Source organism: Cricetulus griseus (genome assembly GCF_003668045.3).
Source record: "Cricetulus griseus strain 17A/GY chromosome 1 unlocalized genomic scaffold, alternate assembly CriGri-PICRH-1.0 chr1_0, whole genome shotgun sequence".
NCBI lineage: Eukaryota > Metazoa > Chordata > Mammalia > Rodentia > Cricetidae > Cricetulus > Cricetulus griseus.
The window spans coordinates 115,389,787-115,402,406 of NW_023276806.1; the positions used below are offsets into that span (position 1 = coordinate 115,389,787).

The following is a 12,620-nucleotide window of genomic DNA, read 5'->3' on the forward strand; positions in this document are numbered from 1 at the left end:
TCTTGGAGCTTATGGCCTACAAACTATTCATTACTGCCAAACCCCTACAATGTGATTTTCGAAAGCTCACCCTAACCTCTACCACTTAAAAAGGAACTGTTCCAACAAGCAATGCTTGGGACACTACTCAAATATTTGCAAAATGATGGAACCACTTGCCTAATGCTGAACAGAAAAAGCAACTCACATTGGATCAAAGCCAGAAAACTACAAAACCCCTAAAAGCAAACCAAGGGTAAATCATACATGACATTGGCCAACCAACCATGTGCTCAGGGCAACGCAGATACAGCAGTTCTTTTAATTAGAAAAGTAGTAGCACGGCCTAAAACAGAACGATACAGAAAATAAACAATGAACACACAGCAGTTGTGTTCTTTAGTGAACAAATTCGTGTAGCCTAAAGAAGACACCAAGAAAGGAGATGGAAAAATTAATTTTCCATACAATTTTTGACCTACTTATAGACCTAAGTTCTATGTCAAAAGAAGAAAGGTATCTCTGCAGGCCATGAAGATCAGCGTCCTGGCTTCTTTATATTCTCTGGCCACAGAGCACATTACGTAGCCAAAAATGCACTGAGACATAGCACGTGGATAGAAAACAAAATGTATCATGAGAATATCTTCATCTGATAAACAGCGCTACTTTTATAGGATGGACGGAAAAACCTATATAAAGCAAAATTAAGGCGGTATGTTTTAGCCTGAAAACTCATTTTAGGGACAGGCATTAGACTTCCAAATCTTCAGAAGCCCAGGGTTGAGGGCACGGCAAGCCCCGCCCACGTCCGACCTTCGAGTCAACCCGAGTTGCTGGGCCCCTTTTGCAGCACCTTGTGCGACAGTTCCTGAGGCGCTTTTCGGCGCTGCTGCCGTGTTGCGCGGCGTTGGCTGCTGGACCCGGCGGCGGCGTTGGCTGGGCCGCTGCGCTCTCCACAGGCGTGCTGTGGCGGTGGGCTCGCGCTGGGATGAGCGCGCGCTGCCGGGCCGCGGAGCGGAGTCATGGTGAGTGGCCGGCGCTGACGGGCTCGGACGTGGCGCTCCGGCCGGGCGGAAGCCAAGACAGACCTTTGCTCCGGCCTCCCGCGGGCTCCAACCCACACCCCGATCTCCGCTGAAGGGAAACGTTCGCGCCTCCTGGGAGGTCGACCTGTTAACCCCCACAACAAATCCTTAGTGATGGAAGTGCCCTGTGAGAATCTTTCAGGGAGCCTTTGCAAACACCTTTTCCTAACTCAGCAGAAATCTTATTTCCACCGCTCTTGTTTAAACTTTATTGAGGTTCTAGTGCCTGTGGGTTAAAAGTTCTCTTCGACGTCTGAAAAATCGCCCTTTTTGTTGCGGAGGTTGACTTACCCTTGTTAGCGAAAATCCCACACCCGACAGTAAATTGTGTTATCAAAATTGCAGTTTTTTGTTTTTTTTTTTTAATTTTCGAGACAGGGTCTCACTATGTAATAACCCTGGTTGTTCTAGAAACTCAAGAGATCCACCTGTCAATGCCTCCCACGTGCTGGGATTAAATGACATTAAAAGCCCACCATCGTGCACAGCGTCAGAATGCAGTTTTAAAGACTATATAATATATATAATATATATGGCATATATATTATATATATTATATATTTTCTTCCAGCAGGCCCGGTGCTGCGCTGCACTCTATTTAGTGCACCTACTTAGGACACTGAGGCAGAAGAATCGCAAATTCATGGCCAGCCTGGACAATTTAGCAAGACCGCCTCAATATAAACGGAACTTTGACAAAGGCTGGAAGAAGTCCCACCAGTATAGCACCTTGCATGTGTAACACCCTAGATCTTACCCCCACCCCCAAAAGGAAAAAAGAACCCACCTTTCACTGAGATGAGCTCAGGGTTGTGATGAGTTTGGATAGAAAATTGGTGGCAGTTAGAGAAGTTAAGATTTACTACTCTTTCCCTCCTTTACCAGGCCAGTACAGTGGTAGCGGTTGGACTGACCATTGCTGCTGCAGGATTTGCAGGTTTGTTTGTTTGGGGTGGGGGGGTGGAAGACTAGACTGGCTATGGATTAATTTGCTTATTGTATTGATTTTGGTTTTAGGCCGTTATGTTTTACAAGCCGTGAAGCATGTGGAGCCTCAAGTAAAACAAGTTTTTCAAAGCCTACCAAAATCTGTAAGACTTTTTTTGCTAAATGTATTGCCTGTATCTCAAGACTGGAACTGCCCTATAGCCTGAATCCCACAGGTCCAGTGAGGAGTTGCAAACTTTGTAGTGGTGCCACACTAGCAATCAGTTGTCACATGTGACAATGCAGGGTGGGTGACTTTACAGGGTTATCATCTGTCTACCACCTGTCTTCTGGGATCTGCTGTGTCACATGAGACATATGTGGCATTGCCATGCTGTTGAATGTAACTACATTAAAACAGCACACACAGCTGCTGCCCCTCACATCATGGACAGCTTGGGCAGCAACATTAAGACCTTGGTGTCCATTATTTCCTGCTAAGGTTGAGGTCCTGGTGGACCTCACTACCCTCATTTCCCCTGCACTACCTACCATAAACTCATTTTTAGGGGCTGCCTTGAATCAGGTGTGATACTGCTGTTTTATGAGAATAAGGGTGACAAGGGTCTCCATTCACTCCTGATTTTGTTCTTGTCTTTTATCTGCAAGACAGTTTGTTCCAGTTTGGCTAGAAGAAATGAATGTTTAATACTTGTTATAATAGTTACCACGCATCAAGCTAAAATACCTTGGGAAATATACTTGTAGGTCTCTGAAACTTTTTTTTTCAATTGATTTAACCAACCTTCCATTTAGTTCACTAATCTTTCCTTCCAATCCAATTTTCCTTTCAGGCCTTCAGTGGTGGGTACTATAGAGGTGGGTTTGAACCCAAAATGACAAAACGCGAGGCAGCATTAATACTAGGTGTCAGGTAAGATTTCTACTAGTTATTAATATGATAAAGGATAAGGTAATTCCTGTATTTTCCTGTAATTGCAAATGAAATGTTGAACAAGGATTGTCAGGTCAACTACATTTAGTTTTGTTTTTAAGCACTGTTTTGTTTTAAGCACTGGTTCTGATTTAGAAAATGCATTTTACATCTGTGTGAGGTTTATAAACAGTATTAAATCTGGCCCTTCTGCATAGCTGTGTATATGTGTTCAATTTATGCTTCCATTTTCAAATTAGCCCTACTGCCAATAAAGGGAAGATCAGGGATGCTCACCGACGGATCATGCTCTTAAACCACCCAGACAAGGGTAAGTAACCATGCAATTTTCATTAAACACTGCTATTAATGGGGAAACTTAATTCTTGGTCTAAATATACAGATGAGTAGTCTCCCAGGTGTCTTAAATAAGTGAAATCCACCAGATATGGTGACATACACCTGTAGTTGCAGTACTCAGGGACCAACCTGCCCTGCAGTGATACCTTGTCTCACCAAAACAAAGGTTTAATGAACAAAAGAGCCATTGAGTTGGCAGTAATAATAAACATTAATACTGCTTTTAGGTTCTGTGTTTGATAAAATGTCTTCCAGTAAGGAAGGTCACAAATACTATTTTGGTTGGCTTGTTTTTAAGACATCTTACTATGTAGCCAAGGTTGGTCTAAACCTCATGACCATCCTCCTGCCCCAGTCCTAAGTGTTGGGGTTAAAGGATGTACATCCCAACTCATGGCTCTGAATTTTGCTGTGGTCTACTTTTGAGTTTTCTTGTATTTTTGCTTAGATTCATAAATAACCAACTGCTAAGTTTTAATTAAGGAAAACTTTTTACAGGGCCTCCATTTATAGTGGACATGCTGGTAAAAGCAAGGTATTCTCTTAACTAAGACCACACAGAAACTTGTCATGCACAAATCTTTCTGCTTGTAGGAAAGAATGTTGTCAAGCTTAAACAGGAAAACTGTTTAGTATGTGTCTTCACAGTATAAGGAATTTGGCTTGAATTACTTAAGTGCTCTAAACTGTTCATTCAGGATGCCTAGGTGGAGCCCATCCACATACATTCTATCACACACTGCTCCATAAATCTAGATGACACTAGAAAGGGTCAGCTAATATCAAGAGGAAAACTGAAGCAAAAGGATAGATGTAATGCAAATAGGTCTTTCCAACATAAGCCTGGAAGCCCCTGGGGCCACTTCAAACAGTGGATCACATTTACATAGGCAGTGATGAGTAAGCTTTCGTTTCAAACACGTATGTGGGAACGGCTAAATCCTATTTCAGTAAGATTTTAAGGTTTTTAAAGATAAAATTTCGTGTCAAAACAACTTCCCATTGGTCAAATATTTTACCCTGTAATTTAGTGACCTAATCATAATCAGTTGCTTTTCAGAAAATGAAGATATTTCTGTTAAGGCCCGGACCCTTGAAATGCAAGTAGTTTTTGACAGATTTAGAATCTGTGCTCTAAACTGTGTTTCCCCCCTCCCCTTTCTTCTATAGGAGGATCTCCTTATATAGCAGCCAAAATCAATGAAGCTAAAGACTTACTAGAAGGTCAAGCTAAAAAATAAATGTGATGAATTTTGAGTCCATTAGTCTATGTATGAGTATGATTTTATAATAAAATACCTCATAGCTATAGTTTGTGAAAATGGCTTGGCATAAGCTAAATCAGTGTCTGTATATTTTGTTTGAATTTGAAGATTTCAAATCAAAACTATAGTATTAGCAATTATGACTACATATACCATTTTAATATAAACACTGTTTATTACTTAATAAAATTTTAGTACTTGTGTTGCTCTTCAAGGCTAAGGCTTTGCTCTGAGAATGCCCTACTGCAGTCTATTGAGACAGGCAGGGATTTTTGGTAGGCAAAACTCAAGATACAACTGGCCCAGGCACTACAACACTGTAATTAAAAATTACCAATCTTAAATTCCTTAGGTAGTACACTGGCAATCCATATTTCAATACATTAAAACTTTATTTAAAAATAAGACTGAGTTTCTATTATGTCTCTCTGGCTGTCCTGGAACTCACTATGCATACACAAGGCTGGGCTTGACTTGTCTCTGCTTCCCAAGTGCTGGATCAAAGGTGTGCACTACCACACCCAGCTACTTAAAAACTATAAATAGAAAACATTTCAGTGTATAGGTACTAGTAATTTTTTTACTTTAGTCTATTAAAAATATGTGGTGCCTGCTATGCTTTTACATAATTCACTTACAATTGTTATGACCAAGTATATTTGTAAATGTAAAATCCTCTCAAAATATTGAGAGCCAGTTGTAGTACATGTCTTTAATCACAGACATGAAAAGCAAGTGCTTTTGATATTCAGGCTGTCCTGGAACTAGCTCTTGTAGTCCAGGCTGGTCTCGAACTCACAGAGATCTGCCTGCCTCCCCGAGTGCTGGGATTAAAGGCACAAGTGACATTTTAAGGCAGGTAACTTTTAGTCCAATATTAAATTATCTAAGGACCCGTATAGATCAGGAAGTAAAATCCCTAGCCAGTGGACCCTATAGCATTTAACTCTGTCAGCAGTTTAGACTGCCTCAAGTTTCAGTTCATGAGAGCATGCAGAGGTAAACAAGGTGGTGTCTGAATGTGGCCAAGGGCACTAATGATATTAATAGTAGATTAACAGTAATAGTTCTGTATTTACTTCCTGTCTTATACCCTTGCTCAGAGTCCTTACAACTAGTGTTAAAATGGTGTGTGATAAAAACTAGCTTCTAGAGATTTTGTATAGCAGTAACTCTTCCAAACCCCATCACACAGGTCCAGGTGAAGGTACAGGTCACTGTAATTCACAGCAGTTGTGTTCTGTAAGTCACCATAATACTAAACTAGCAAATGTGTAAGATTCTGTTGCTGGCAGGTTCTTGTGAGCTTCTAGGCACACACTTCTCTATGAACATGACTTCATTAATATTAAAGCTGGAAGCACTACTTTGGCATATGCAGCCTTTCTTGTTTTCAGGAACACAGCACTCCACCACTAGTTAGGAGGATTAGAGAAATCGCCAATACAAAACACAAACACAGCACACACTGCATCTGAAGGCACATTAGAAATGATCAGCAAAGTATGCTGAATGTTGATGTGGGTTTTATGTTAGCAAGGAGGTAAATGCACTTAAGGAATCCACAGGTGAGGGTATCCAAAATATGGCTTACTTTTTATTTGGACATTTGAACTAAGTTCCAGGGCTGCAAAAGATGGCTCCACCCTCTAAGCCAGTCTTTCTTCCAGGGGACCCAGGTTTGATTCCTAGAGCCCACATAGCAGCTCACAACCACCTATTAACTCCAGTTCTGGGAATCTGATACCATCTTCTGGGCTCCTTGGGCACAGCCTCTACATTGTGCAGACATACAAGCAGGCAAAATATCCATACATAGAAAATTAAAATTTTAAATGTTTCTATGAGCAATAAGAGTTTGGTTAAAAGCAGATTTTTGAAAAACAAATTGTATTGCAATATGCCTACAAGCAGTCAGTCACCTATTAACTGTAAGTACCTTTGAGTGTCAAATGCTATGCATCCCTGTTAGAAGACAGGTGCCAAAACATTGAAAGCATTTCCTACTAAGGAGCACAACCATTCATTCTTTGATAGTAACTTTCATTTTCTCTAGGCTTACCTTTTCAAGTTGAAGAAACTATTTCATTAAGAGCTCTAGGTACACAACATTTAAATGTCATGTTAAGGGCTCTTAGGGACATATCTGTAAAAGGTCCCTCTCCATGCTATTTTCCTTCGTGCTTAAAGCCTCCTGTAGTGTGCTAAGCATTATTGGTCACTACTAGGAAACCAAAATTTACTCATGTGTCCAAGGAGACAAGGCTGAGTGAAAATTTGTTTCTGTTCAGATTCACAATTCCATGTCTCTAACTTCTGTACTTAACATTTTATAGTTCTAATCTGATCATCTAAGCATGTTTTTGTGGTGATACTTGCTAAGTGTCCAATTGTTTACACACACATAAAAGGGGCCAAGGATAGAACTGTTTGCCACCAAGCACTTCTCAACATTTCCATTAGGTACTGTAAATGGAGACGAATGGTTAAGAGCATTAGGACCACAGGAATCAAGACAGTAAGGCTAAGGTGTGGGGGGCCAGACACCAACCTTCAATGTTTTCCACCAGGAGCCACCCAGCTTGGTTTCTGAGACAGGTTTCATTGGGACCTAACACTTATTAGGATTGGGGGATGAGGGGTTGGGGGGCTGGCCAGTGAACTCTAACACACTGTTAGAGTATTCAGATCACACTTAAATGGCAAGCATTTTACTGACAGAGCTTTGTCCCCAGCTTAAGTCTTTACACAGAAGGATAAATGGAATGAAAGTTTTAAGGATTCCTCCATATTTTATGAAGATTAGCTAATGAAAACAATGATTGAACCCATAGGTCTGTCCTTCCCAGTTTATCATGTTCATTTACAGTTTGGTTCTCTGTCCACAGCTTGCCTTTGGTGTGGACATTATAAGGAAAAGAAGCCCTAGCTTACCGTCTTTAGAAATTTTACTTCTTTGATGATACCAAGCAGACCAAGTAGTCCTGAATGTCAATTATCTTTGGCTAACATGGATTTTTATCAAATTCTCTTGCCTTTGAGCATTCTCCAAATGACAGTACTTAAGGAAGCAGTAATACAAAACACTGTCAAATTTTGTAAACTACTATTCCAGAAGGCCCACAATGTTATATGAGACCCTTTACACCTGTGCATTCCTGAACCACTGAGCCAAGTACTAGGGAAAATTACAATGAATTGCTGCTTAACAACGTATGGCTCAGTGGTTAAGGACACTTGCTGTAAGCTTGGCAAGCTCAGTTACTTGAGAGTTGATGGAGTGAATAGCCCCCAAGATTGCTCTGGCTTCCAAGGGTCCCATGGCACAAGCATCCCACACTTATAAAAATGTATTTCTAAAAAATAAAATTCAGGTAAAACCTCACACCTGTGAACTGCCATCCTGTAAAGCTAAGTTTGAATATGCCCCATCTTAAATCTTACATACAAGTGATAAAATAAAACAATGTTTCACTTCAAACAGCATTAGTAAAAATTACTAATCAGACCAGAATCTTCTCGGATATAAGATTTATAACACATCTTTTTCTGGTGATGACCTATAAAGATGAGTTTTCAATTCAGAAACCTGAGATTAAATGTGATCACCCTCAAATAATTAAGAGAAATTTTACATTAAGAGAAATTTACAACTTGGCTCAAAAAAACAGCACATAAAACAAATTACAGGCTAAGTTAAAAAATATTTAATACACTCAGTGGCTAAAAACACTAGAACAAGTAACCCTGAGTACAGGAGACATCAATGCTCACAGTTCTGTTTTTGCTGAGGCAATGCCTTTTATCTGCTGACCTAGAACTGGGATGTTAGTGTTTCTCAAAATCCCCGTGACCCAATGACAGGGTGAGTCCTGTCATGGTGTAATCTGGAACCTGATAAACATGCTACCATTCTTTGGTGTAGGAATTGAAAATAATTTTCCTTAAAAGTAACAAATTTAGGCAAGATGACTTAGTGGGTGAAGGTACTTGGGACCAGCCTGGCAACCCAAATAGAAGTCCAAAGGAATATAAGTTCAGGTAGTTTATACCTAGTAGAAAGTTTATTTTTTGTTGGTTTTGTTTGCTAAAAATGGTTTCAAAGTCCAAGATTAGTAAATAATTTTAGAATTCATCAAAATACAGAGAAATTTAAAAATCTACTAATATATATACTTGTGACTAAGGGCTGCCAGACTGTGTAAGAAGGGATTCTTTAGCTTTGGAGCCTATCCTGGCACTCGATCTCAAGACCAGGTTGGCCTCGAACTCAGAGATCGGCCTGCCTCTGCCTCCCAAGTGCTGGGATTAAAGGCGTGGGCCACCAACGCCCGGCTTAATAAGGGATTCTTTATGTGTTGAGCCAAACTCTGTCAAAATGTACACTCCCAACACACACCACTTTAAGTACTTTCATACTCATAAGGCTATGGGACACATGGTTAAAATGCTACTTACATACAGAGTAACAGACACAAAATGGCTCCTAATTATGTTTTTTTTATCTATAACATCTCAAAATCTTAAAGAAGTAGACATTGGTATGTGGGAAATCATGGTCAGGCCTGCCGGTACTCTCGGGTACTCCGAGAAGGGTGGAACAGAAAACAGAAGTGAAGGTATCTGTACAGCCAGGTGGACATTGTGGCTCATCCCTGTAGTCCCAGCACTGAAGACCCAAGGCAGGAAGACCACCTGGGAGTTTAAAGCCACAATGGGCTACACAGACTTGTTTCAAATACTAAAAGGGTTATTTTTTATTATTAAAGCTAAGGATACAACTGTGTCAAAGTACTTTTTGCACGGGGTCCTGGGTTCAATACCCAGTATCACCCAAAAGTGAATTTTTTAGAGGTTACGACATGTGCCTCCATCATCTTGCTTTGATGGACAAGAACAACTCCTTATTAATTTCTAGTGCTTTCACTTAAAACATATAATTAGGTTGACAAAACACTGTCATTTTTGACCCCCAATAACAACAATAACCCTAATCTACAGGTGTTTCAACCAGAAGTACATACTTTCAAGTTAACACCACCTGTTCAAAGATTTACTGTATCCAACTGGAATTAATTCCAACAGACTAAACCCAAACTTTTAACATATTAAAAGGGTTAGGAGCAACTATAACAATGCAATTAAACTTGTTAGGAGGTAGTGAATTGATATATGGGACAATACAAGCCATAAAAAAGCAAATTAAGACTGAATGAGATTATAAAATACACTATATCCCTTTCAAACTCTAAAAAGCTCTAGGTACAATGTAATGTTCCTTTAATGACCAGACCCATGCCTTCACACATTATGATCAGTTTCCCATTTGCTTTTCCTTAGCATACATATACCACAGACTTAGTCTGTAAGAATCCTAATTATTTGAGGCACAAGAAAATTGCAATGTCTGCAGAGGACTTATCAACTTCTCCTGACTTTACTCAGGTTATAATGCCCAAGTCAAATCATGGTCAGCTACAGCAATTACTCTGGTTAAGGGTGCTAGGACTCAGAAAAAGAGTAAACTACCTAGTACTCTCACTTCAGACTCAGTGCCTCACTATTAATTTCCTCAGCTTACCAAGCATTATCACCTACAATTTTAAAAAATAATTCAATTAAGCGAAATCCCTTGCCTTTGTCTCAGCAGCACCTCTGGTAGTTTCCCCAGAAGTCACTGGACTGACATGCTGCTGAATTCCACATTAAAACTTTAGAATTAAGGCATCTATGGCATTTTTTTGGGGGGGAGGGGGATGCTGCATCCTTGCTTGAACCTTTTTTAGGGGGTGGGGCACACAAGAATCCCAGAATCCTTACCTTACTCCCCTACCCCAACCAATCACGAAAAGCAGATAATTTTTGACCCTCACACAATCTGCACTTGACATTCATTTAAGGTTTACATGTAACCTCATGGGTCCCCATACCTCAGTGCTTGAAGCTACCAAAACCTTTCAGAATATACTTTCTGCTTTCACATTTAGTAGTATGTGCTAAATCAAGGATTTCCACTCAGTCTAACCAAAGTGGCAGCCAAAGTATCAAAAGCAACCTGAATCAACATGTTATCTCTGGGGAAGTGGATTTTCACTGACATATAAAAAAATCTCTGACCAAGCCATCTGCAAGAAGGAAAAAAACAAATCTGACAGTTCTCTGGGGCTAATACTTAAAGGGCAAGTCACTGGGTGGTTATTTTCGGGTAATGAAGTCTCAGATCTTAAAGAATTGATTACTAACTCCAGCTCAAGTGATTCAGCTACACTTCATTTTAAAGATAATCTGTATGACAAAAACATTGTAGGGAATCTGACATGTAAAAAATGAAAAACTATACTTAATAACATGTTTCCCAGCTTGAAAATTAAAATCCTTTGTGAGCTATGAATGTAGTGTAGTAGTAAAACACTAATTCCCATTAAAAACAAAGTTCTTTTTCTTCAATGCTTCATAGTTAAATTTATGACCCACATACACAGAACTAAGTAATTTAAAGAGTCAATTATTGAAATTGTTTTCAAAACTTTCAAAATGAGGTATGGTTTTTTAAATCTGGTATACAAGGTGGAAGAATTTCATTATACATACCTCACTTAAAAGTTCTATTATCAGGACTATTAAGATTTCAAGAAAAAAATCTAGTGTCAGTTCATGTTAATCTCAATTAGAATGTAAGAGATAGAAATAGGCTATAGCTATACACACATACTGATGAGCAAACTGTCCATTTGTAACGATATGTCAATTATCCCTCAGTTCATTTATAAAATAAGCTCATCATTTTATGAACATAATTAACAAATTATGCACATAAAAAACTTTCATATGACAAAATTAAAGCACTTCAGCAGTCTATGTAACACTAAGTCCACAAATATTTCATCTGATCAACAACCACAGCAATATACATTTATCATTACACTTGCACCTGAAAAAAATCTCTTCATAAGATTATGTTTTCTGAATGAATTATTTTTAAACTTTTAATTAATGATTTGCAATCACTGGTATAAGAACCTTCAAAATCATTTCCTTGTTAATCAAAAAGCACATTATTGGCCTACTACTTAAAAACTGCTTACCATACTTTAAAAATAGTTTTTTAATGGCGAACTGAAGGCAAAAGTAAATGCTTAACTTCTGCCTCCCATATCTTCCACAACTTGCTTTTGGTTAGAATTACTATGAAGATATTTCTCCAACAGCAAAGACATACATTTTCTAAACCATTTAACAGCCAACATTAAGTGTTAAGACTTTAGAGGGTTCATTACAAAATAATTAAATGGTTAGCATTTTAGTACTAGATCTGAGGCAGAATAAATGCTTTTGAAAAGCAATCCAAGGATACTATCTATTCTAGGCCTGTGAAGTGGTCCTACTGCTTTGAAACAATGGGCATAAAAAGTAGAAAGTTAAAATCAGCAAATGGAAGATCAAAGTTTATTTACTACCTGCATACAAAAACATATTGCACATCAAACAACCAAAATCAAAAAGGGGGGGAGGAAAAAAAGGGGAAAAAGAAAATGTGAGAGATATTCTACTGAAGACTAAACATGTAGTTTATACAGAATAAACCCTCTGGAAATTGATCTTTTCAGTAGTTCAGGCTATGTCTGAATGGACATGACTAATCAGCTTAGTGTTTCAACTAAAGCTATGTTTGATTTTTTTTTAAATACTGTACACTTTAATAAATAAACCAAACAAAGCCTCAATGAAGAACAGTCACTGCCAATATCACCCAGTGTCCCTGCAGATGAGTTAACATATGTATTCCAGTGGTCTGCAGACTTGCCTCTACAAACAGCATTTAAAAAACACATAACAGACCAGTTTCCAGACTAAACTATAATGAAGAAATTACAATTCAGTGCAAAATATTTTAAACTGCTTCATTCTAGTTTTCCTCAGGTGAAGAAGTGGTTGCATATTATTAAAAATGTAACAAAAGCAGCTAATGCTTTCATAAAGAATATTACGTTAGGGACCCCACCCCACCCACCTCCCCCCATCTCTGCCATATTTTGAAAACAAAATAACATTTCCTATAGCCAGCAA

At 38.9% G+C, this 12,620-nt stretch overlaps 1 protein-coding gene across 1 annotated transcript; it reads left to right on the top strand.

Annotated features, from left to right (window-relative positions):
• The first annotated feature begins 853 nt into the window (after nt 1-853).
• Nucleotides 854-4,629, top strand: Dnajc19 (DnaJ heat shock protein family (Hsp40) member C19). The gene is made up of 6 exons (XM_027391995.2): nt 854-1,007; nt 1,953-2,004; nt 2,085-2,158; nt 2,849-2,928; nt 3,189-3,259; nt 4,459-4,629. Exons 1-6 carry the CDS (start codon nt 1,005-1,007, stop codon nt 4,527-4,529), a joined length of 351 nt encoding a protein of 116 aa, XP_027247796.1. The 5' UTR covers nt 854-1,004; the 3' UTR covers nt 4,530-4,629.
• Nucleotides 4,630-12,620: the final 7,991 nt, after the last annotated feature.

Coding starts and splice junctions, on each gene's coding strand:
- Dnajc19 (XM_027391995.2), top strand. Junction 2,005..2,084: donor TGCTGCTGCAGGATTTGCAG/GTTTGTTTGTTT, acceptor TTTTGGTTTTAG/GCCGTTATGTTTTACAAGCC. Junction 2,159..2,848: donor TTCAAAGCCTACCAAAATCT/GTAAGACTTTTT, acceptor TTTTCCTTTCAG/GCCTTCAGTGGTGGGTACTA.